General features: G+C 54.1%; 1 protein-coding gene across 1 annotated transcript in view; it reads right to left on the bottom strand.

Moving 5' to 3' along the window:
• The window catches only part of THITE_2170736 (uncharacterized protein), a 49,073-nt gene extending 28,909 nt beyond the window's left edge, over window positions 1-20,164 (bottom strand). The window contains exons 1-3 of the mRNA XM_003654626.1: window positions 19,568-20,164; window positions 19,047-19,498; window positions 17,902-18,966 (exon numbers count right to left, since the gene is read on the bottom strand). Of these exons, the coding sequence (XP_003654674.1) occupies window positions 18,243-18,966; window positions 19,047-19,498; window positions 19,568-20,062 (1,671 nt within the window). The 5' untranslated portion in view covers window positions 20,063-20,164 and the 3' untranslated portion in view covers window positions 17,902-18,242. The remainder of the gene's footprint in view (window positions 1-17,901; window positions 18,967-19,046; window positions 19,499-19,567) is intronic.
• Between the last annotated feature and the right edge of the window lie 6,244 nt (window positions 20,165-26,408).

Here is a 26,408-nt window from a genome sequence, read left to right as displayed (position 1 = left end):
CTCTATAGTTATAGATAACCCTAATCCTAAAGAAGTATTTGACATTGCTTTACTTATATACTTTATACTTCGCTTTAATGCCCTTTATAATATACTCTACAACTATAGCATTATCTCGATAGTAAACTACCAAGAAGTTGTCGATATAGAAGATAAGGATTATCCTCTTCTTAGGGTCAAAGAATAGGCAAGGTTCTTCTATAAAGGGCTATATACTAAGCTTCTTAAAAGTACTATAGAACTTATTATACTATAGGAATAGCAAGTCCTTTAGCTTATAGAGAGCCTTTAAGAGCTCTATATAGATCCCTAGTTTCTTAAATCTCTTTAGAAGCTTATAAGTCACCTACTCTATATTTAGCTTCTTTACATTTAAGAACGCTTACTTAATATCGAACTACTTTACCTTAAGGTCGAAGTATATTATAAATGCTATAATAGTATAAAAAGAATATATAGTAAGGGTAGCTATATATATATATTTGCAATATTAGTAGTATTTTATAAATCGCTTTATATATAAATATACGCTTTATACTTTTTAAAGTTACTATCCTTATTAAGCTTATAGTTGAATACCTATTTTAAAGGCAAAGGCCTTGTTTTTATATACTCTCGCTTAATCTCTTACTATATTCCTTTGCTTATAAGATTATAGATCTCCTTATATATAGCTACTTTAAACTCTTTCCTATATAGGTAGTTCTTTAAGTCTCTCTAGCTCTTTAGAAGAGGGGGAAGCTTAGTATTATAATATATTATTAGTATCTAGCTAGCGATAGTAGTAAATATTATATATAGGGTCTAAAACGACTTTAGTAAAAGCGTTTTAATACCTTTCTAAAATATAGGGAAGAGCGTCTTATTACTATTATAGTATTCCTAGAGAATAGGATCTAGGTAATTAGTCTAGAACCTTAGCCCTAGGTTCTCCTATATTTCTAACGACCTAATAAAGAAAATATATATATACTTTAAAGCTATACTTAGAGCTATATTCTTATATACTTTTGTAGAAAGCTTCTAAATCTATATACTCCTCTTTATAGATATAAGATACTCCCTAGGCTTATATTATAGTTTTAGTATACTCGTTCCTAGCTTATTAGTCAAAGGTTGTATTTATAGAGCTTTAGGCCCTATAGGCTAAGCATTTTACTTTGCTATATATTCCATTGTATTATAGAATATATCCTCTTCCTCACTTTATAGAGCTATAGACTCTATAGGCAGAGACGCCTCTTTATACTCGCTTTATAGAGCTAGGGGCTCTATAGGTAGAGAAGCCCTATATTCGCTCCTAGAGGTAGCGCTTTGTAGGATAGCTATAGCTAGCCTAAGATCTCTAGGTGCTCTACTAGTCTTTAGAAGAGTACTAGGATTATCGACTAGACCCCTATTCCTATTATTATCTCTATTTGTAAGCTCTTTCTATAGCTAAGCCTATAGTACTAATAACATCTTAGGGGTTAAAAGTCTACCTTATATATACGTTTCTCCTATCTCTAAGTCTTAACCTAGTAGTATACTCTTACGTTTAGGAACTATAATAGTAATAGATTTAAACGTTAGTCCTTTATACTTAAGTTCGTAGAGCGCTCGAAGAATCGACCTAGCGTCCTAGATCTCTTTAACCCCTTTATCTAAGTACTCTACTATTTTCTTAACAATAGCAACTTCTTAAGCTAGAAGCTCTTCTTTACTTAGATAATAAAAGGTCCTTTTATCGAATATTATATTCTTTATTATAATAACTTTATTAAGCTTAGGCATCTAGATATAGTAAATATTAGATAGTTTATACCTAACTAGGTACTTAATTCGCCTATATAGCTATACTTTAAATTCTCTCTTCTAATGCCTAGCTTTATACTCTTTATCTAAAGGGTATACTCTATAGCTATATACGAAGATCCTAGACTAGTCGAGGTATAGATCTACTATTAGCGCTTAGTAGAAGATTAGCTTCTACTAATAAAAGTAGTTTTTAAACTAGAAGTAGAGTACTTTATTAAAGTTCTAAAGACTATAAGTATAGCTAAGCGAAATAGTATATAAAAAGGCTACTACCTTTACTCCCTTTAGCTAGAGCTTTATAGACAAGTTTATAGTAGTAAATATCTTTATACTCTTTAGCTATAAGACTTGTCCTACTTACTCTAAAGCTCTATTTAGCTATAGAGTATATATTAGGGTAAGCTCTAAGTCGATACCTTAGTTATATACCTAGAGTTAATAAGCTATTGGTTGATAATCTTCTAGTACAATAACTCCTATATCGTTATCCTAGCGAATCTTATAAACGTTAAGTCCTTATTGCCATTTAACCTAGTGTTCAAAAGCTCTAATAGTATTAAAGAGCTTGGTTTAACCCTTGTTAAAGAATGTAAAAGCCTAGATCTATCTATTGAATTCGTCCTTAATTATAAGAAGATACTAGGATCTATTAAACCTAAAAGGGAATAAGAAAAGGTCTTAGGAGATACGCTAAAATAGGCATAGAGTACAATGCTCTATCTTATAAAGTATATTATACTTCTTAGCGTATAATAGAACGTATATCTTATATTCGATTGTCAGCGTTCCCTAGATTTTAACGTTCTTAGCGCTCTACGCTAATGCCTAAAGAGCTCTTTAACCTAAATATCTAGATCTCTTATACTAGAGCTCCTTAGTATCTTCTCTCTTTTAAAGTATATATAATATATATAACCTTATATTATCCTTATAAATAACTATATTCACTGTTATTAAGCCTATAAAGCTCTATAAAGGTTAGAGAGTATAAAAGTAAAAGGAAAGGTTCTTTAATTTAAAGAAAACTATATTAAACTTATAAACTAACTGTTTAACCTTTATACTTTTCCTAAACGTTCTATATTATAGAGAGTAGTCTAGACCTAAATACTAAATACTAGCTATATATAAAGCGGTTTTTAATATAATATTAGTATAAAAGCCCTCTACTATAGTAATATTCTTTAAATAGAGGTCTATAGTTCCTTTCCTTTACTCTCTATCTAATACCCCCTTTATAATATACTCTCCTCTTCCTAAAATAGAGAAAATAGTAGTGCCTACTTCTATATAGTTATCGTCTTCTAATAGTATAAAGGTACTAAAAACTAGGAGCTTCTTATCGTTGACAATATATAAAGTAGTATAGTTATTGAGGAAAATACTTTAAGAGAGCTAGTAGATAATAGTAGTCGAGAATATAAATAGATAGTAAGCTCTTTTACTAAAGAAGCTTAGATCGATAATAGTATAGACGATCTTATTAGGAAGAGCTAAGCTAGAGTTCCTCTACTCTATAGAGCTAGAGCTATACCGCTTTTAAAGGCTCTCCTAGAGGGAATACTACTTTAGTTCGTTAAAGTGCTTTTCAATTTCAGTAATTTATACTTCTAAAAGCTTATAATAGCCCTTCTCTACTTTAGAGATTACTATCTAGAGAAACTAGTAGTCAACTAGCTTCTATTTATACTTGCTATTAGCCTTATAAAGATATAGGTAGAGCTTTAAACTATAAAAGCCTATATTATTTAAAGAACTATTGCTTTAAGCTACTTCTAGAGAGGTAAATACGCTATAGCCAAGCCCCTTTAAATCGGTATTATCGATCTAAATGCTAAAGCGAGTACCTAACTTATCGAAAATAGGAATTAGGCGCCTTTTAGCTTCGAGTACCTCGATCTTAGAGAGCTAGTAGCGAGCCTAGTCTAGGGTAATCTAGTAGCCGACTACTTCGATAAAGTGCTTAGAAGCTTTAGGTCTAATAACCTCTAGGATATCGAAGCTCTTTATATATAGATACACCTTGTTCTAAGAATAGTACTACTTATATAGATTGACATCTACTCTATAAGCTTCTTATAGGACTATTATATACTAGCGAGTAGCTATATCCTCTATAAGAGTATTAGTAGATGTAAGCTACTTATAGAGCTTATAAATAAAGGTCTAAAGGCTACTAAAGCTAGTGATTAAAATAGTAATATATATAGTATTAAGTAAAAGCTAGTAGACAAAGTATATAATCTACTAGTTAATAAATAAATACGACTTAACCCTATTTTCTTAAATAGTAAAGATTATAAGATAGTCCTTATATATAGCTTTAAGTTTAGTAGTAACCTCTTATTTAATAGGAGCCTAAACTTACTTTAGAGGAACGCTTAATGCTTTAGTATACTTCTTACAAAGCTCTTTGATCGTGTTTTCCTCTATAGGGACTTTTAATTGTTTATCCTAGGGCTTATTAAAAGTATCTAGATCGTATTTATCCTAGATACTATTACTTAAAGCTAAGATCTTAAGCTCTATAAACTATTTAGTCTAATCTATATAGGACTAGAGTATAATAGTTAAATTACTCTTAATAGTCGTTATATTAAGATATAGAGTATAAGAAAAAGAAAGAGAGAGAGCTTACTATAGGTTATTTATTATATATAATTATAGAGCGCCTAGGCTTATAACTAATATACTATAGCGAGCTATAAGGTGTAGATACAATAGTAGGATTATAGCAGAGCATCGGAATACAAAGAGAGTACGTTGTTCCAGTATAAAGGAAAGCTAAGGACTGAACAGAGCGTGGTATATATATATCTAGGAGTGGGGAAACCATGGCCAGTGCGCTCTGCCAAGCTCTGGGCCCCTTACCCCTGACGTGACAAAAACCAACGTTACTGGCGTCCACGTGTTCGGGGTCGCTTATACGGCCCCGCCGCTGCGCTCGGCATTCACTGGAAGGTCGTCTGCGGCGAGAAGAACATCTACCTCGCCGAGGGCAACGGTCTAGTACCTTCGGGCAGATACGACTCGGAGATATGCATATCCTTCACGCTGCAACGGCGGAGCTGTCGAGTTTACCTCTAGGCGGGTTATCCCAGTGGCTAGTGAAGGAGCTGTGCTTCGGCAGCATCCAGACCATCGTCCGGCGAGATAGCCAGGACTGGCCATACCCGTTTCTAGAGAACCCCAACGACAATAAGACCGAGTTTTACAGCCGTTACAGGCTATGGCTGGGCAGCGAAGGCGACACGGCCGAGACCTTCAGCGGGCTGGGCCTTGATTTCGACGCTTCCCTGTGTTTCATGCGTCCCCAAAGCCGGACATCCCATCTCTTCCCGGATGAGTGTTTTTTTCGGTCCCAAGTTTCAGGAATCAGCTAGGCGGCAACTTGCTGACACCCTACAGTTCACTTCGAGCGCCTGGGCATGGTAGCGCCCACCCTCTACATCAAGGGGACCTTATCCAGCTATTTCCGAAATCCTAGCATCCACCGCTGGGGCCGTCGGGCCTTTTCCCTCCTCCACCTCACGTATGCCTTCCGCCATGGGCCTGCCGCGCTCTCCCCCACCAACGGCCTCGAACACCTTTTTGGGGAAGTCGACCGCCTCCTGAACTGGCACGGGCCTCCTGATGGCCCTTCTGCGGCGGTATGCACATCATTCAGCTGCGCGGACTGTCTCTTGGCGTTGCCGGAGGCCTTGGATGCCAGTAACTCATTCATCAAGGGGCAATGCGCAGAGAACACGGTCCTCGACGTCCTGGCCGGCCACTTCCCAGCAGTTTGGGATTTGCTCAATGGCAAAATTGGGCACCCGCGGCTCGGTTTGCTGACGAAGCGGCGGACAGCGTCCACGATGGAGACCACAGGTCAGTTGGAGTTGGGGGCGCTGGTATCGTGATGCTAACCCTCCTGCCGATCGATTATGGCGGCGACAGCGGCGGAGTGGCACTCGATGTGAATGCAGACGCCGCGGCGCGCACTCAGGAGGTCCAGCGCCAGCCGGCAGCGGAATCACGCCAAGTTGTCTGGTGTTGGCTGATTTGCTGCATGTTGCGCTGGCTGCAGCTGCACGACTTCCACAAAGACGATGTCATGCTGCCACGAAGAGAACTGCTGAGAAGCTGGCTGCCGGTCTACATATTCCGAGGTTGGCGGGCCGGATGGCCGTCCGCATTTTCCCAGTTGGAGCTCTCCTCGGCCTGCTGAACGTCAACTTTTCCCAACTACGGATCTATACGCTCCGCTGTTACCGTGATATGAATCGACGACAGCGTAAGAAAGCTCTTCAAGGGACGAGCAGGCCGACGTCCTGAACTCGTTACTACAGCCAATCGACCTAGGCCCCAACGACGCCAGCAACCGGGAACACCAGCAGCGGTCGGCGGCCGGCGGGCCTGGGCACGCGCGGGTGCTCGCGCAGGTTGGCGTGGTGGCCGGTTGTGGCCTCGACGATGGGGCAGTTCGCTGGGAGTGGAGGCCATTTGGTTTGAGGGTTGATGCTTTTCGCGGGTAGAGGAACTTTGGTCAAGGTCGCAGGTCTGCCGCAGTCTTCGAGGCTTGCTTGGGCCGGCAACCTCAGGATTCACTCGCAATGACTCGTTTGCGGGTGTGATGGTGGGTGAAATCCAATTTTTGAGGCCAAACGAAACGGAATTGACCGTTCATCCTGCCTTGGCTCGAACCTGCGGCAAGACGAGCTCCCTCTGAATTTCGGTGGTTGTCGGTGGGAGAAATGACGTCGCTGGCAGCCCAACCACTTCAGTGTGCGCACTGCCGCAGGCAGCAGCACCGTAGCTGGTGGGGCAATGCGGGGGCGCCTGAGCGAGGCGGGGCCCCGCAGCCGCTGCCAGCTGGGCGCCAGTCCTTGACAGGCAGCTGGTTGAATGTTCGAGAACTCGCACCATGAAACACCACCAGAAAGCAGCTGTGCATTTCTGTACATACACGGTAGAGCGACCATGTCTCAGCTCGGCTGTTGTCGTCCGGGGCAGGCATCTCAAGCTCATGAAATGGGCCGCCGTCGCCCGTTTTGTACGTCTTTTACATGTCCGTAACAGCTCAACGCAGAGTTTAGTTACCGGTTACGTCGACTCCGAGTCGTTCGCGGCCTCCCTCGGTTCCAAGGCATCGCTCGGTCGTTTCAATCCGCAACAACAACGATTGGATGACGGTTCGTGGAGAAGATTGGCCGAGAGCCTGTGGTCGTCGAATCGGAATGCGTCGGCCTTCTTGGCAATGCGCGACAGTGCGCTCTTGAGCGAGCGCCATGGGTGTTCGATCGTTGCACTGGGCCGTTGATGACGTCGGTCTTACACGCAAGCTTGCTTCCTGCACCAGGTGACCACACGCTGGGGCAAATTTCACATCACCGCACATCACCGCTTCGTGTAGTGTCGGGCCGGTAGTTATATGGCAGGCTTCAGTCGTTTCAGTTCTTTCTCCCGACCACCACTTGAAACATTGTCACCTCTTGGTCTGGTCTCCCGCCGAGAAAGACAGCCACCATGATCTCCCCCGAGCAAGTCGCCGAGATGCTCTACCCGGCAGCAATGGCCACCACCACCTCCAAGCCGGGGCCGATCCCCACGGTCATCCGTACGTCTGCCCCTTTTTCTCCCTTCCCACATCCCCTACCGAGCGACTAACCCGCTCGACCAGCCACCCCCCCGCACTTCCAAGTCTCCCACGAGACGGGACACCGTACCCTCTGGGTCGTCTTCGCCATCATGACCATCTCCTCGGCCATCTTTGCCCTCCTGTCGTGGAACGTGCCGGTCTCGAAGCGCATCTACCACGTCACGACGACCGTCTTCACCATCATCTCGGCGCTGGCCTACTTCGCCATGGCCGCCGGCCACGCGTCCTCGCTCTCCTGCCACTCGGCCCGCGACCACCACCGGCACGCGCCCGACACGTACCACGACGTGTGCCGCCAGGTCTTCTGGGCCCGGTACGTCGACTGGGCGCTGACCACGCCGCTGGTGCTGCTGAACCTGTGCCTGCTGGCCGGCGTCGACGGCGCCCACACGCTCATGGCCATCATCGCCGACCTCGTCATGGTGCTCGGCGGCCTGTTCGCGGCCTACGGCGCCGAGCACACCGCCCAGAAATGGGGCTGGTTTGCCATCTCGTGCCTCGGCTACCTGTTTGCCGTCTGGCATGTCGGCCTGCACGGCTCGAGGTCGGTGTCGAACAAGGGCGCGCGCGTGACGAGGCTGTGGGGCGCGCTGGCGACGTACACGCTCCTCCTGTGGGCGGCTTACCCTATGTGAGTGTGCCATTGGCCTGGGTCTAATTCAGGCGTTCACTTTACTGACTCTCGTCTCCCAGTGTCTGGGGCATTGCGACCCTTGCTCGCAAGACCAGTGTCGACACGGAGATTCTCATCTTCGCTGTGCTCGACATCCTCGCCATGCCAGTGTTCGGTCTCTGGTTGCTCGTCAGCCACCGGGCTATCGCTGAGACGAACATCGACTTGGGAGGCTATTGGTCCCAGGGCCTGCCCACTGAGGGGCGGATTCGCATTGGGGAGGAGGAGTAACAGCCACGCAATACAAATTGTCAACGCTGAAGGCTCAGCGCGCCTATGAGACGATGAGAGGAGAGGGGAAGGTCAAAGCTTGGAAACGGGGATACGGAGAAACGACGGGATTTGATAATTGGTGGTCGTAGGACTTGAGCCGGTGCGCCCTTGGCTGTCAGACGCAGGGCCGGCCATGTTGGGTCTACTTGATGCAGTTTTGTGTCTGATCCCATAGTTTGCATTGAGGGTAAGACTGAAACAGACGACAGAAAAGCCACAGAAAATATTGGAACATGCAGCGCAACAAGCATTGCTCGCCGGCCTCCGACTTGCTGGCTTGGCCCGGTCGAGGCTCATTAATACTGGCTGTCTCATTGAAGGATAAAACTCAAGATCCATCCAGACCCAGACACCGTCATCCAGTCTTCCTAGACACCCAAATTTTCCTGAGAAGCTGGGCGCGCTTAGCGGGAGCTGAAGGAGCTGGCAACCCACTGTGCTTAAGGCGATACCCTATGTACAACCTTCGATTACGGGTTGTAAACATTGCCAGAGGAAAGTTGACGGGGAAAATTCGGAGATGTTTGATATCTCGGTTGTCTTGAACAGGCCACACTTGTCTTGAGTGACGAAGGTGACGGATGTCTTGAACTCAAGCGAATGGGAAGGTGGCCGTTCGGTTCCCCTGGGCGAGTGAGCAGGGGCATGGTCTCATATGGGGTGCCTGATGCCGAAGCCGCCGATAACAAAACTGATGTGTCAGTCTAACTTCCCATGCCAGGCAAGGTCGGAGCTCCTTGGTAGGTATCAAGCTCAGCTAAGAACCTATTATGGAGGCAGGACAAGAACCGATGGACTCCCCCAGTTCCACGGTGTGAGGAGGCATTGACGAGCAGAGGAGCGGTCTTGCGAAGTTACTGATTCCGCTGGAGTTGGGGAGCAGGTTGATGCAGTACGCAACAGTTGCATGGATTGCGAGTGTGACCGTTCCTGATTGCTCAGGGCTTAATTACCCTCCTTGGGCTCTCTAGCATCCAAAGTCCTAGATAACGACGCCTCCCAGCTGGCATATCTCCGTCCCGACACTGCGTTCATGACGTTGGCCTCGAAGTGCCGTCTTCCTTGCCACTGGGACAGCAAGGTCCGAGATGTGGGCTTGAGAAGAGTGAGTTCTGCTCAAATACGAAGGGGAGGTAGCGTTGGGTATGCTTACACAAGAGGCTTCAGTGCCACACAACGCGACACTTCGCATGCTACCATGACAGGCTGGTTTCAGACTGCCGTGGGCGAAACTTACTGTATCCCGAGCGCCCGCTATCTGGGTCATCGGTTTGGTTGACCTCGTTGTCCACAGGACGACAGGCAACCAGCACCGCAGAGCAAAGGAACCCCCAAAGAAGTACGCTTGACAAGCGAAACGCCAACATGGCTGGCAAATTCTGAATCGAAGGCTGGGGAGAAGTGGCGTTTGTAGGATCTGGCTGGCGATGGACTTTTCTGTTGAATGGAGCAGTTCCAGTCTGCCCGAGCAGCTCAAGACTCGACAGATTAAGGGCAGGTTTGAGGGGCTTTAAGCACATCATATCTTGCGATGAGGTCAGGAACTTTGCTCAGATGCCGCTTACGAGGGACGTCCACGTCATGGTGATTATTGACAGGCGCAGCACGGGTTCCGCGCTTATCCCAACCAATGAGAAAAAAAATCATCCCAAGGCAAACCACGATGGTGTGCCAACTCCAGCAACGGCGGCCAATGACAGTCTCCATTTACTGAAGCCTTATCACCCAGCCCGGCCATTTGTGTGACTCAAGGGTGAACAGCCTGCGGTCAGCAAAGCGGCACATAACCACACATTCGGCGTCACCGAGGGCGCCTGGCTCCATGGTGCTGGTTGCGGATGCACAGTTATCAGAGGTTGGAAGTTAGTCGCGCACCATTGGGCCAACAAGGCGGGAACTTTCCTGTTCTCCGCCCGAAGACGGGCAGCATCAAGGGCCGGCCCGCCAGCGGAATCTGTTCTGACCGGCACCTGTCCAGGCAAATGAACACATTTGGACAGCATTGCCCAAACAGGCGGGTTAATGGACCAGCACCACCAGCAATGCAGTGGTGAAACTCTTTCAAGACACTGGGTGGTGCGCCAGGTCGCAGCTACGTGAACATGCAGGTAAGGCCCAAGGCAGTTCCCTGTTTGTAAGCTCGCTGGGATATCCCAAGCGCGGCGCGTACAGTGCCTAATGACTGGTCTGATTTTCTTGCCTTCTCGATCCTGTGGAGATTAGGGTGCTTCAGCTCCTGTATTTGTTTGCCTTAGTTGCTTTCGCTTCTCCCCTCTTGCTTGAAAGGCACGAGCAGATACCCATTATCTGGTCTCTTTGGCTCTCTGGTGCTAATCCCCCCTCTAATGAGCAGCATGTTCAAGCCATCTACGCGGCGGGTGAAAGGAATCTTAATCGTAATGGCTGCTACATCATGAGGACGGGGCGTTCTGTGAGACTGTATCTGGTAGAACACTGGATCTTCATCTAAACTCGACTTTGCGCCTTGGGGGCATGCCTGTCTGTGGATGGCGGAACATGATGTAACTACCTACCCATGGACCTCTTCCATCTTTGGTCTATCATGAACAGACAAAGACTGAAGTTGCTCAGGGATACACAGCTATCCAACCCCGACCTACCCAGACTGTCTTAACCATTCGTGAGAGCATGTGCGTGGCTCCGCCGTCATTGTAGTGGTCATCATCGCCGCCACGGTGGAGTGTCCCCGTTGGAATCAACCAGCGCGGCGCTCCGGCACCCCGGACCGAGCCCGGCCCCGGCTCCGGAGGGCCGCCCAGATCGGCGCCGCCTCCTTCCCGGACGATTCATGCGGCACCCCCGGTCCCGGTGTGAGGTTCAATCCGATTCTCCGTTCGAAATCAAGAACCTTCTTCTTTGTTGGCAGTTCGCAGCGTTCTCTTCCTTTCCTCCTCCCGCCATCCGAACCCGATCGCTCTTCCGGCCTGTCGACCTTGCACCACCACAGCACACAACAAAGCAGACAACAACACCAACAATGGCAGTTCCGCCAGAGAGCGTGAACCTCGTGTGGGCACTTTCAGTGCTCACATTCTTCACTGCAATTTTCGTGGGCTTGCACATTTACGGTAAATGGAAGCATGACAGGCCGATCGCCAAGGACGGCTACTGCTTGGTGGCCGCGGAGGTACGTGTCACCTGAGGCCAGCAGTCGAAAATCGCCTCCAGGATGGGTCAGAAAAGATGCCCGCGGGCCAACTGACACTTACTTTGGCTCAGGTCTTCCTTGTCACTTCGCTTATCTTGGTTGCCGTCGCTGTCCGATTCGGATATGGCCAGCGCGTCGAGGATTTGAAGTACCACCCGATCGAGGCGATCCGGCTGGTCGCTGTCTCCCAGTTCTTCACCTGCGGCGCGGCCGCCTTGGCTAAAACATCGATCACGTTTCCGGCGCTCAAGCTAGCGGCGAACGACTTGCTGAAACTTATCCCGGTTGTGGCACTGACCGTGTTCGCCAATTTCTTCGGCTGGCTTTCCGCCGTCATCGTCCCGTTGGGCATCTGGGGCCTGCGTGTCGAGGGCACTTGCAGCCGCCATCTCTGGATGTTGGGGCTTGCTCTCCTTTCTGCATGTGAGTCGAACACCCAGACACCATCCGGGCGCTCTCGCTGATCCCAGGTAATAATCAAGACTGGTCGGTCGTCACGGACATTGGTTTCGCCATCCTGCCCTGGTTCCTCGTCCCGCTCCGAGACATGCGAGCCGCGGAGAAGATTGGCTTGGGCGTGGCGACGAGTCTCGGCATCTTGTGAGTGCATCCCATACCTCCTGATAACGCCGTGCGAAGCCCAACGGCAATTTGAGGCGCAAGCTAACGAGTCTCCCTAGTGCTGCCGCCGTCGCTGGGGTCAGGATTAACAAATACCTGGGCTGCAACGAGATCGGCCTGGACGTTTCCGGTAAGTCTCGCTGGAGCAGGGAAGATAATTACCCACGGCTTGGCCAACTGACGTCGGGCGCAGCGAATTCGGTCCCCCTGGTCATCTGGACGTTTGTCGAGTCGGCAGTCATCATCATCGCCGCGAGCATCCCCGCCCTCCGCTTTGTCATTAGGTGCCCGACCAGAGAATGGGTTCTACGGACTTGGTTTGGCCGTCGCAGGGGCTATGAAGCCAATCCCGACTACTCACGGTTCTTCTTCCCGTCTCCACGCTTTCGCCGCGAGCCCTGGTCGAGAGGCTGGACTGTCCTCGAAGGAGGAAGCGACACGTCCATTTCCCTCGACACTCTGGACCCGCGGGAGGACGACGTTGTTCGGATGACCGAGGTCCGAGTGAGCGTGGAGGAGGTCACCTTTCGCACGACGCGGGAGGTCGCTCTGAGAATCCCCACGCCGTCGTTGGCCTGCTATCGGACTGGGCGGTCGCAGATGTTCTTCGAGGAGTGGGAAGACGACAGAGAAGACGAGACTCCGGCTGGCAGCTGGGGGACTATGGGTGGCCGCCGGGGAACTTCGGCTGGCCGCTGGGGAACTTCGGCTGGCAGCTGGGGCACTACGGTTGGTAGCTGGGTGACTGCGACCAGCAGCTGGGTGAGTTCTCACTGGTCCGGCGAGACTCTCCTGTAGGAGGTTTGAGGAGGATGAAGCCAGGCTTCGAGCCGCTCGAGCCAAGCCAGATAGGTAGTTATCACATCCTCGGATGTGCATGGAGCGTAGGAAATCGAAGGTGATTATTCCATCCTGCCTGACGTAGGCTTTCCTGAATGGGGCGAAAAGGGGGAGAGGGTGTGAGTGGGGGGAGAGATCTGAAACAGCGATTGACACTGCCCCTCTCTGGCACCCCACCGATGCATGTCAACTTCAGCTGCAGCTTCACCTTCATTCTTGCTTCTGCGGCGGCCTTTTCATGGTTTGTAGCCATCGCGAAGCAACGTACAACGCAGTCATCAGAAACCCGCCCAACATGGCGCCGCACAACGGCCTCGTCCACCTCAAGGAGTACGACATCAAAGACAGCAACGTCGAGCTAATCGGCTCCGACCTGGACCACAAAGTGAAGCACGCCTCCGCCGAGACCGAGCCCGCCTGGAACGACGGGCGCGTGGGCATCGTGCCGGGCCTCTTCGTCTGGCGCATCGAGGACTTCGCCGTGGTGCCCATCCCCCCCGCCTCGCACGGCATCTTCTACGACGGCGACAGCTACATCATCCTGCACTCGCAGGAAATCCACTCCCGATCCAGCACTCAAGATCCCAACAACCACCCCAAACTAACGCACGACATCTACTTCTTCCTCGGCGCCCGCACCTCGCAGGACGAGGCCGGCACCGCCGCCTACAAGACCGTCGAGCTGGACAGCTTCCTGCGCGGCGCCGCCACCCAGCACCGCGAGCTGCAGGCCCGCCCCAGCGCCGCCTTCCTCGCGCTGTTCCCGCACCTGACGCTGCGCCGGGGCGGCGTTGCCTCGGGCTTCCGCCATGTCGACAGCACCCGCACCACCACCCACTTCCCCTTGGAGGGGAAAGAGGAGGAGGTGGTTACCCTGCTGCGCGTGTTCAGGCACCAGCCCTCCTCCTCGTCTGGTAATGCAGGCGGCGCGGCGGTGGTGGTGGTGCACGAGGTCGAGCCGAGCTGGCGCAGCCTGGACGAGGGCGACGTGTTCGTGGCGGAGACGGCGGCCGGCAAGGTGTGGGTGTGGCAGGGCGGGGCGAGCTCGCCGATGGAGCGGGCGCGGGCGGCGCAGGTGGCGCACGACTTGGCGCTGGCGAAGGGGGGGGAGGTGGAGGTGGTGGCGCAGGCGGAGGCGCGGGGGAGGACGGTGGTGAGGATGCTCGGGGGCGGGGAGCAGGAGGGGGATCCGGTGGATGGGGCGGGACGGCTACGGGCCGAGCGGCCGATCACGGGAGCGGTGGCGGCGCGGCCGTCGACGCAGGGGCGGGAAGAGAGGAGGAGAAGGAGGTTGTTTAGGCTGAGCGATGAGTACGGGGAGCTGCGGTTTGGCTTGGTCAAGCACGGCGCGGACGGCATCTCCAGGGCGGATCTGGATGGCAGTGATGTGTTTGTGCTTGACGACGGAGGCGAGACGATCTGGGTCTGGGAGGGTCAGCGGGCGAGCAGCGCTGAGAAGGCCATGTGGCTCAAGGTCGCGCAGGCGTACGTTCGCCACTTGCAGCGCGAGGGCGACGCTGACGAGGCCCATCTCACGCCCATCGCCAAGGTGCGTGAGGGCTACGAGAGTCCGGCGTTCCTACAGGCGATGGAAGCCGCGTGAGGGTGTGGCAATGCAAGAAGGCTCGGCGTTGGACGATGGCAAACGAAAGGTCTCCCAGAGCTTGCAATCCAATGCCCATATACATTATGTACGCGCCTGCACCCTAGCCAACAAACTCCGTGCCCGGTTGTACCTGCCACCCATTCGGATGCCATCATCCCCTGCCCTTACATCCAACCTTATCTAATAATGTCTTTGCTCGCTGTTGAATATGCGATGGGTATACAATGTTGAAAACCGCCGTCTAGCACCGACCAACCGCGCTTGACCTGCTCACTGCAGCAACCAGCTCAGACAGAGAGATCCTCGCCCCAGACCTCCTTGGCGATCTCGACCTCGAGCCGGACCTTGGCCCACTGCTGCTCCTCGGACAAATCGTTGCCCTCCATGGTCGAGCTGAAGCCGCACTGGTGCGAGAGACACAGCTGGTCGAGGCCGCGCGGGCAGAAGGTGGCCGCCTCCTTGAGCCGGCGGATGATGTCGGCCTTGTCGTCGAGCTCGGCCTTCTTGCTCGACATGAGGCCCAGCACGACGGTCTTGTTCTCGGGCAGGAAGCGCAGCGGCGAGAAGTCGCCCGACCGCGCGTCGTCGTACTCGAGGAAGTACACGTCCACGTCCAGCTCCCGGAACAGCACCTCGGCCACGGGCTCGTACCCGCCCTCGGCGAACCACTGCGACCGGAAGTTGCCCCGGCACAGGTGGATGCCGATCACCATGTCCTTGGGCCGCTGGCTGATGGCCGCGTTGATGAGCGCCGCGTACTGCTTGGTCAGCTTCTGCGGGTCCTCGCCGTGCCGCCGGGCCGCGTCGGCCCGCATGCCCTCGTCGCACAGGTACGCCAGGTTGGTGTCGTCCAGCTGCACGAACCGGCAGCCGGCGGCGTACAGGTCGGCGATCTCGGCCTGGTAGACCTTGACCAGATCCTCGAAGAAGGCGTCCAGCTGCGGGTACGCCTCCTTGGAGATGGCCTCGCGCCCGCCGCGGAAGTGCACCATGGTCGGGCTGGGGATGCACACCTTGGTGGTGGTCGTCACCGGCTTGGCCCCGCTCCTCGCGGCCTCTTCGGCCGCCCGCTGCCGCACCCCCTCCACGAACCGGTAATCCTCGACCTGGATGGGCTCCGGGTGGCCCAGCTTGCCGACGACGACGATCTTGGGCGGCGTCATGCCGTGCGTCGTGACATTGGTCGACGACAGGCTGCCGTGCCGCTCGACGCCGGCCAGGTGCTGCAGGAAGTCGATGTGGAACCACGCGCGGCGGAACTCGCCGTCGGTGACCGACTGCAGCCCGCTGGCGAGCTGCTGCCGCACCACGCCCGCGATGTGCTCGTCCTCGAGCGCGCGCAGGTCCGCGGCCGGGATCGGGTTGGCCGAGTCGAGCGTCTCGCGCGCCGCCAGCACGGCCTTCGGGCGCAGGAAGGAGCCCACGTGGTCGGCGCGGTAGACGCCTGCGGGGAGAGGCATGTTGTCGGCGGTTGTTGTGGATGTGTGGGGGGTGAGGTGTGGGGGTTGGGGGGGAGTGTCGTTGTCTTGGTCTCGGCTGGGCCGGATGGGCGCTCACTGCTCACACGAGCTGTGTGAGACAGACTCGCTGGGTGACACACGGACGGAGCGGGGCGCTGTGCTGCGCGTGTGCCGGGCAATTCGGCCCGTTGGCGGGATCGCGGAGCGGCGTGCAACGGGGGACAGGATTTAGGGGGTTCCGGCGGGGATACGGGCCCGGTTCCAAGGTTCCGGAGCCACTGGTGCGCGGTGAGCGACCGTGACGCACGAGGGAATGTGGTTAGGTAGTGAACGTATTCTTCTCAGGGAGGGTGGCACCGGGTGTCGGATGGGCGCCGCGTGCGATAGTTATACAGCAGTGAGATCGACGACACGGCGCACGCGGCAGTGCCGCATGGAGGCGCCGCTCGATCCCGTCCAGCTCCGTGCTCCGTCGACCACCCGACCACCCGTTCCACACCGCAATCGGCCTAGTCGAGCTCCATTCGCGAGGCCAGCGCACCCACCGTGCCACGCGCGGCAGTGAGGCAGCCCCATCGCCTCGCCCAATCTCAACGACGGGTGCGGGGTAAGGCGTTCTGGCAATGGAGGGGAAGTCGTACACGAGATGCCATGCGGAGAATAGATCTCCCTCTCGGCAGCTGGGCGCGGGAGCTGCAGTTAACTACTGCGTACATAGCGCGCCATGGGGGGTAGTTAAAAGATGGCATGGCACCCGTCTCCTTGTTCAGGGACATGCCCATAGACGGAAATATTTCCCCTGGGAGAAGAGGAACTGAAATGTGAATTCCTCCTTCCAAAGGCAACCCCCAACCTAACATATTTCTTCTTAGAAACAATTCCTTCATTTCATGTTATTCTCTTATGTTGAGAGACTTTTTTTTTTTTTTTTTCTTTTTTCTTTTTTTTTTTTTTTTTTTGAACTGTTTTGTGTTCTTGGGGGAGGGCAGATTTGTTTTGGCGACTCACATGGCGATGATTTCCGAAAATTGAACCTTCTCCTTCGACTGTGTGATCCAATTTGTGCTCCAAGATGGGAATGGAGACCATGTCGGCCACCCCATGGCGTGCTCTGGCAGTTGGCGGCCCTGCGGAGCGCATCGGCCGGATTGCCGAGGGACGCAACGCCTCGCGCGCTCGCGACAGTCACGTCGTCCGGCCCGTTGCCTGGTTTGCCAGCTGCGCGCACCTGTTGTGGAGATGACTTCGCAGAGATGACTTGCACCGAGTTTTCTGTTTGCTGCCAGTGGATGAGCCGGGTTCTTCCCACTTTGGAGGATCCATGATTGTTTCAACGAAGATTCAAATTTTCTGCCTGAAACTTTCCGTCACGCAATCTCAGAGTTTCCGTCCCTGTGCGACCTGCTGTTATTAGGTATGTTAATCAACGAAAATCTCCAGCGTAGCTGTGTTACGTTCCATTGCACCGGGGCTGTACTCCGCAGCCCCGGACGTTGTTTTCAATGTCCAACGGTGAACTCCGTACTGGTGTACGACTCGCGGTGCAACCGGCATTTGGTCTGCTGCTTGAAAACCGTCGCGAGATTGGAAAAAGGCGGTGTAGTGACGCGATTTTCTGCCCGACGCTCATCTCAAAGCGCCACGGAGACCCCTGAAAATCTGAAGATCGGGACCCCAATTGAAAGAGCATTGCATATCCCAAATCTCCCGATGTTCCACCGCCCACGGACACACAACGGTCTCGGTTCCTCATGTTGATCGCAGTGTGCGAGGCATCGACGACTGCAACAGGGAGGCAGCGAGTGGGAAGATAACCCAAGGTTGGAGATTCCTGCTCGGGATTGCCAGAAATTAGGAGATTATTTACAAAGTCGGGATGCTTGTCCCGATGCAGAAAGAACACCACAGTTATCCGTACAGATGTAGATCGTTTCACATCTCTCAGCTCAGGTATCCTCCCGCCAAAGAAAAAAAAGCCAACCCTCAAAAAAAAGCCAACCCTCATTTCACCGAGGCAGCATCCAACCAGCACTTGTCGCATGTCATGGCATATGCAAATCCGTAACCCGTAAAATTGCTGCACCAGGCTGGGTATCCTTATAGGGAGAAAAGACAAGCAAGCAAGCACCTGGGTGGAAGCTGCGCGCGCGCCAAACCCCACTTTACACATTGGCGTCGGTGTTCTTGGTGAGGTAGGCATCGTCGGCGCCGACGGTGGCAGCGAAGGTGGTGGTGGGCTTCCACTTGCTGGACGTGCGCGGGGTGGTCTCCTCCATCATCTTGTCGACCTGCTCGAGCGACAGACCCTTGGTCTCGGGCACGAACAAGTAGGTGTAGACGACGGCGCACGTGCACAGACCGCCCCAGACGAAGAAGACGGAAGACTTCATGTTGCCGTGGTTCTCGCCGACCATGTAGGGGGTGATGACGGCGATGATGGTGTTCCACAGCCAGTTGGAGGCGGTCGAGAGGGCGACGCCACGGGAGCGGATCGGCAGCGGGAAAATCTCGCCGATCACGATCCAGGCGCCAGGACCCCACGTCGAGGCGAAGAAGAAGATGAAGATCGCAATGAAGGCGATCTGCGCATTGACGGCCGGGACGTTGTTGGCGAGCGTTGTCGTCGGGTCGGCCGGGTTGGGGTGCGTGTGGTTGAAGCCCACCGTCACACCGATGATGGCGACGAGGAACTGGCAGATGACCATGCCCAGGGCGCCCCAGAACAGGATGGTGCGGCGGCCGAACCTCTCGACAGTGTAGAACGAAAGCGGGGTCGAGCAAACGTTGATGATGGTGAAGATCATCGAGATCACGAACGTGTTGGAGATGGCCCCGGTCGACTGGAGGAAGGGAGTCGAGTAGTAGAAGATGAAGTTGATGCCGGTCCTGGGAGCCCCAAGGCGGTCAGAACACACGCGAGTACACAAACAACCTAGCGAGTCCAGCAGCGACAGTAGCAAACTCACCATTGCTGGATCATCTGCATCGAGGTACCGAGAATGGTCTTGCGCAGGTTCGAGTTTGCCTTGAAGACCGAGCCCTTGAAGCAGTTGGCCCAGCTGCCGAACCACGTGGTGGCGGGAATCAGCTGACGCTCATACTCCTCGTTGGCAACAATCTCGGCGAGTTCGACCTGGATGTACTCCGAGTCCTTGGGCTGGCCACGGAGGCGCGAGAGCGAGGCGGTGGCGGCCTCGAGATTGCCCTTCTTGACGAAGTAACGAGGCGAGTCGGGGAGGAAGAGCAGACCAACGCCGAGGATCAGCGCCCAGGTGAACTGGATGGCAATCGGAATGCGGTAGTTGCCGGTATCCGTGCGGTTCTGGGTGGCGTAGACGACGCAGGACGCCAGCATGATACCGATAGTGATGCAGAACTGGTAGCCGGCCACCAGAGCACCGCGGACCTTGCGGGGGCACTAGCATGATCGCTCTGGTTAGTCCCACGGTTCGCGAGCCGCCAGTCCACAACCCAGCGGGCAACTCACGATCTCCGACATGTACAGGATAACGATAGCGGACTCGAAGCCGACACCGAAACCGGCGATGAGACGACCAGCAACGATGGCGCCGAGCGCGTTGCCGAGACCAGTGATCATCTGGATGACGACACCAATCGTGTAGATCAAGCAGCCGGTAATGACAGTCCACTTGCGGCCAATGAACTCGGCCACGTCACCAGCGATCAGGGCGCCGAAGAAGGTACCGCACGAGAGGATCGAGACGATGAGCGACTGGTGCGAGTCGCTGACGGCCTTGGCGCCGACGAACTCGACGGCATCCTTGAAGATCTGCGAGCCGAGGACACCGTTGATGTAACCGGAGTCGTAGCCGAAGAAGATACCACCGAACGAGGCGAAGGCGCAGATGAGGTATGCCTTCCAGGTCACGGGAGCCTCGATGCGCTCGACGTCCTGGGTGGTAGCCAGGCCGGCGATGTGCTTGGCGGCCGGAGCCGTAACCTCCTTCTCGGCGGCCGACATGGTGGAATCGGTCTGCTTGCCGGGTGCCAAGTCTTGAGTCGAGATGATGCGGGAGGCAGAAGACGTTGGGCAGAGAGGGATGCGGAACAGGAAAGAGGGACGAGATCGGCAGCCGCGAGGGAGGGAGCGAAAAGATTTAAGTACCCAGACACGGCTGCAAGTAATAAAGAGAGCGGACGGCGTATCCGTCAAACGCATGTGGGCTCCAACAAAGGGCCGAAGCAAACGACAGACTGTTGCATGTGTACGGAGTATCCCCCTGGCGAGCGAGCGCCCCGTTGCAGGTTCTGGAAACTGGCAAGTGTTAGTGACGACGGACCAGTCACCTGGCAGGATCCATGAGTGCACATGCGCTATTCCCGACATGGTAAAAATCCTGCCGGGGGGCCTATTTCGCCGCTGTCCCGCCGGATCGAGTGCATTGGTGTGCATTGGCTGCATTGGTCTGGAGCGGCGACCCACCCGCGTTGGACCCCGCGGGGATTGGCCCATGCAGAATACCGCCGAGCACTGGGACTGCTCTCCGTCAGTTCCTGAACCCCTGGTCTCATTGCAACGTCTGGGGGCAAAGGCGGGCATCGCGATGACTCCCAACCGACCCCATTCAAGATTCAAGCCCGTATCACTGTGGAGAGAATGCAAACCCCCAGGGACAGCCCTACGACTACCACCGAAATCTTGCAGCGAGCGTCACCACGCGGCTCAGTGGGTTGAAGCCATCGAAGGCTCCAGGGCCGTGGCGTCCACCGCACTGGCTGCCGTTTCGCCCACTGCATTGGCTTCCACATCGCCCAGCGGATCGGCTCCCGCATCGCCCAGCGTCACCACGCGTAGTGTAAAGTCGATTCCCAACTCGATCAATGCCCCGGGCGGGGCCCGCCCCCGGACCCAAGACAGAAACCGAGACCAGCAAGGCCACGCCGCGGGAATGGAGCCACAAGTTCCCCAGTCCTCTGTCCCCACGGGGCCTCCAGAAAGGGTGGTGAGCCCGTCAGCGGAGCCACGCATGGCTTCACTAGCGGTCGAAATTGGCCGAGTCGGTCCGGCGCGTCGCATCCTTTCGCTCCCATGCCGAAATCCGGTTTCGATTCGCTGGCCATTCCGCTGGAAGGTTGCACACATGAAGAGCAGGAGAGCCAACCGCAGCGCAAAATTACCGTACGATCGTTACGTTGCAGGACACTCCTGCGATGGTTGTGGGTGCTGCCGAGGTTTCACACTCAATCGTGCCTACCCCGTGGGCCCCCGCCGAATCCGGGGTTCTGCCCTGGGCGGCTGCCTTCGCGCAAATCCTGCAACGACGAAGGGGAACCTGGAACCCGTGATCCACGCAGGGCCGCAACCACGTTAGTTGTGTGTCAACGGCAGCTGATGGCTGTGTTCCGAGCTGATGAATTGGCCGCTATGGGGGCAGTGGTCGGCATTCCTGTCGCCGCTTGCGTCCGGGCATCGGCTTCATGTCCTCGTGCGTTTGATAGTGTACGCGGGTGAAAGGCGGGAGGGAGCTTCCGCCTCGCCTCCATTCCTTGTCCAACACTGGCGTTTGCACGCGGCCGCGAAGCGCAGGGTCGCGAAACGCACCACCGTCGGGCACCGTTCGGCGCATGTCACGGCGGTTATCCGTATTCTTTCGCTTACCGTTAGTCAACAACAATGTACTGTGGTATGTACAAAGGTCTGCAGACCCCAAATCAGTCAGCGCTGGACAGGTGACCCCCCGCGGTCCACCTAGCCCGCTTGCGGCGAGGAGCACTCCAGAAAAGTCCCAGAAGTCCAGAGAGTGCTTCCAGCTCGGGGCGCTCGATCGAATTCGGGCAAGTCACCTTTCTGAGGTGAGCGCCCGAAGCAGTATGGAGCAATTGGCAGGGAGCCGTCCGCTAAAAACGGTCCGTTTCAGGTGGATTTTCTGTCGTTTAGCGCAGCGCAGCGCTAAGCGCCATCTCGGGGGCCCACAGAATCGCAGAATCTTTGGGACCATTCTCCAGGCTCCAGGCTCTCTGCTGTGTCGTCGATTTTCTGCTGTTTGCTGGAGACGCCCTCCGCCACACAGGCTGCGACTCCGGGCAAGACCTCCCTTGCCCTTGCACGGAAGACGTGTGTGGCTGTCTTGGCCTCGGTCATGCTCGCAATTGGTCAGAAAACCCGAATTAAGCGACAGCTCATCCTCGCAATGCCAAGCCCATGTTGGGCGGCCAGGCCGTCATCAGGCACACGAACTAACCGGGCTTGATTTCCTCAATCACACTCAGATCTTTTTTTCTGTTTACGCCACACTACAACATACACTATTGCCCCGCTACGGACACACCTGGGCGCTGTGTATCCGTGCAGATTACTGTGTGCGGAATACAGGCAAGTTGGACCTGATCCGAATCCGGCTGCACACCCCTTGCTGAACGCGTTCCGCGCCGTCCGAACTGGTACAAACTCCACGGCAAACAACACTGGGCCAATTGACGAAAGCCGGCTGGCACAGCTGGTGTGTTGTAATCCGCACACAATGGAAGTAATTCGTATTTGCTTCATAGCTGGCACAGGGAGGGCATTCGTGTGCAGTCAAGCGATAATCAAACATTCGCCTTCGGCGTTGCCGCGGTCCACATCAGCAGCTGATGGCCCAGGTGACCGAGGCGGTGGCCCGCCACCGGGCCGGTTCGGCGCCAGCGAACTCGCCTTCACGTGGATCTCTCCGAGGCCAGCCACTGCACTCCCAAGAACCAAACGGCGATGTCCCGCTGGCGCCGTCGCGGTGGGTACCTCATCGCGAAAATCGTGGAGCCGGATTCGCTCCGCTGGGAGGATTCTGCATGTCGCGTGCGGCCGGCGGCCTGGTGGGATCGGGCCGAAAGCCTCCACATTGGTGCATCATGTGCTTTGCGCGCTGGGTCTCCAGAGAGACGTCATCGTTTTCGCCGTCGAATGTCAGCGAAAAACAAAGGACCTTGACCGTTCACGAGATGGAACCGACAGGTTGGAAACATCAAAGCGTTGTTCATCGAGCAAATGAGCTCGGGGGACCAATGATGACAATCAGGTCGCGAAAAGCTCCCCTTTCACCTCGGCCCGCAGAAACAGTCTCTGCTCTCCCTCGGCGCGTTAAGCTCATGACCTGCGGCAGCGTTCGTTGGTTCGCGCCGGACGGAATACATTCCCATCATGTGGGAGGAGTGTGCCAGCATGTGTGGCCATTCAAGCTTGGCCAGTGCTCTGATGCACCTGGCTCCCTCGTTCCCAAACCCCAACAACCACCCCCCTCCCCCTCTTCCCCCTTCTTCTCCCCTCAATCCTGGTCCCAACCCCGGCCGCCCCAGACCGATCCTCACACGAAGGGAGCCATGCCAACCTCGGCCAAGTGGACGCGCTGGATCTTAAAGAGGTCCCGCCAAGACTAATTTCGGCCAATTGTCGGCAATGTTTTTACAGCGTCAGTACCCCGCCAAGACCGCCAAGGGGTTTGCACTATCGCCACGGGTTAGCCACGGGTTAGTTCGCCGGGGGTACGGGGGGCGGCGCCAGCCCCCCGCTGGTTAGGGTGAGGGTTATGGCTAGGGTGAGGGTCAAGGTTAGGGTGCGGGTTAACTTCGTTTTCTTTTTTTTCAATTTGGTTGAGGTTTCGCAAAGTTGTTGCTACGAGTCTTTGCAATTCTTCGTTGTTGATGTTGCTCGAAGTCGTGGCGACCCCGCTCCCTCGCGGCAATTTGTAAATACTTGTAAGCGGTAGGTTCCGAAATTAGTCTTGGCGGGACCTCTTTAAGAATAACCGTGGACGCCGCTTTTGCGGGGGAAAAGCTTGACCGTTTGACGCGATTGGCGAGCTGCAGCAGCAATGCGCTACAGGTCGCGAATCAGCTGAGGAAACTCGCAGGGAAATTCGTACAGGGAGGCAAGGGAGAGACGAAGAGAAGAAAATGAGACGATGGACCGTCTTGTCTTGTCTGGCGGTCTCGGCTTCCCGCAGGCGGTCCCATGTCCGGGAGCGCATTTGCTAGGCAAACAGACATGGCCTTGCATTCAGCTGGGCTTGCGGTGGCGCGACGGTAAGGTTACGGTTACACGCCCTTCGGGAGCCTACATTACCCGCCAACTCAATCAGGCTAGGCAGCAATAGCTGTCATGTTAACGTTGCGGTGACATCCAACCACCAACCCAACACCCGATCTTCCCGCTGTTGCACAAGCCCTAAAGAGGCAAACGATGGCCGATCAACGGGTTTGCCATCCATCACCGGCACACCCGGCTAGACCTGTCGATCAGGGCCGCCGCCACGGGACGCCACGCTGGTCTGGAATCGCGGGAACCCCGTCTCACTGCACTTGCGCGTCGGCGAATCTTAAGGCGCGTCGACGGTGACACAACAGGGTGTCCGCCCGTGATCCATCGAAGCCTATCAGAAAAGCAGAAGCACACGCGGTGGTTGCACTGTTGCAGTAACGGCGTTTGCCAGGGCCGCTTGGGCTTCGCGACCAGGTTCCGCTTCGAAACCGGTGTTCCGACGGCTCGGGCTCCCACCAGAAGCACGCTCTTTGGCCCTCTTGCCCGGGCGAGGAGTGCCCAATCGAGCTTCCGTACGGATAACTACGGATCCGAAGCTCTGGACTCCCTCAAGCCTTCCAAACGTTCTTGAGCGAGCTGGCAAGCAGGGCTGCAGGCCGCTTGCCCCAGTCCCGTCCGGTTCCCAACAATGGCCACTCAAGAAGTTAATCCGTAAGGGGGTTGTTTCACCGGGGTGCTGGACTCAGGTGCTGTATGTTTGTGTCTTACTGCACAGCAATAATCCACTACCCTGTCAGGTCGAATCCTTCCCACCAGATAAAGTTTTTGGAATCCATGCAATACACTCCAGTGCAGGAGCGGTTGCGCAGGATCTGTTCACGCACATCTTTTTTTTTTTTTTTTTTTTTTTTTTTTTTTTTTTTTTTTTTTTTTTTTTTTTTTTTTTTCCTTTGAACGGTTGGCCGACTCGCCCAAGCCACACATCCGCAGTAAGAGACGTGGAGCGTGTTGGTCCCTCCATATTTGTCGGAGTATTCCGTCCAGTTCCTTCGCTCCTGGCCCCTGCACTCAGGTTGTCGAAGCCATCAAGCCACGCCGGCAGCCGCTGGTTTATATTTAGGCGTCTCCTGCCGATCCCTTCGGCAACCTCCAACACGAAGTTGCACATCCATCCAACCGACCTGGCAACTGCCGGTCGCCAAAAAGCAATGCTCATTACCTGGTCGTCGTTAAAGAGGTCCCGCCAAGACTAATTTCGGAGACTGCCGCTTACAAGTATTTATAATCGCCACGGGGTAAGCGGGGCCGCGACGACTTCGAGCAACATCAACAACGAAGAATTGCAAAGACTCGTAGCAACAACTTCGCGAAACCTCAACCAAATCGAAAAAAAAAGAAAACGAAGTTAACTCATACCCTAACCTTGATCCGTACCCTAACCATAACCCGAACCCTAACTGGCGGGGGGCTAGCGCCGCCCCGCACCCCTGGCGAACTAACCCTTGGCGATAGCGCAAACCCCTTGGCGGTCTTGGCGGGGTACTGACGCTGTAAAAACATTGCCGACAATTGGCCGAAATTAGTCTTGGCGGGACCTCTTTAACGTCTACCCATTACCTGCACACTATACTATGTGCCGTACACTAGTGTATACACGAGTTACTGGGTACACTACCTCTCTATCACACTCCGGATTACCTTCCAGTACGGGCATCGTGAACGTCAACATGCACACAGAAACCCCCTGAAATGAACACTGTGGTCCCCACCGAAACAACAACAACAACAACAAAAAAGCGCCACCAGACCCCACGCACGAACAACCAGCCTCAGCTCACCGGTCTTAATCGAAAACCAAGACATCTCCGTCCGCCCCTTCTCCTGCTCTTGACGTTTGCGCAGCGGATGAATTCGGATCACTAACGCCAGCATGATGCCCGTCCAGTCTGTCGCTCGCAACCCGTTTCTGCGCTAACTGCCCGGGCAAGCCGTCCGGCTTTCATGTGTTGTCTCGGTGAGTGGCGCACAGGGGCGGTTGTTCTGCCCGGGTTTGGGGGTCTGGTTCGGATCGGGCGTGCGTAATGAATGGGTATAATGAGTGGGAAGAGGCCTGGTTAGAGTCGGGGCGTTGAGGGATGTCGGGCCGCTGTCGCTGTGGCGTGGGTTGGTGGCGGTGGTTAAAGGCTTGCGCAATGCAATGGCGTAGTGTAGGGACTGTGTAGGGTGAGGTTGGTGTTGCGAAGATGAGTGTATGGTGGGTAAGGTAGGTAGGTATGTGTAGGTATTCACTCCGGGGCGCTTGACTGGCCGTGAGAATCGGTGCATCCTGGGGTACCTGCTACGCTCTGGTAGA

This window comes from Thermothielavioides terrestris, chromosome 3 (assembly GCF_000226115.1).
Source record: "Thermothielavioides terrestris NRRL 8126 chromosome 3, complete sequence".
NCBI lineage: Eukaryota > Fungi > Ascomycota > Sordariomycetes > Sordariales > Chaetomiaceae > Thermothielavioides > Thermothielavioides terrestris.
The sequence above is the reverse complement of the archived record's forward strand: the minus strand, read 5'-3'. Positions and strand labels throughout refer to the sequence as shown.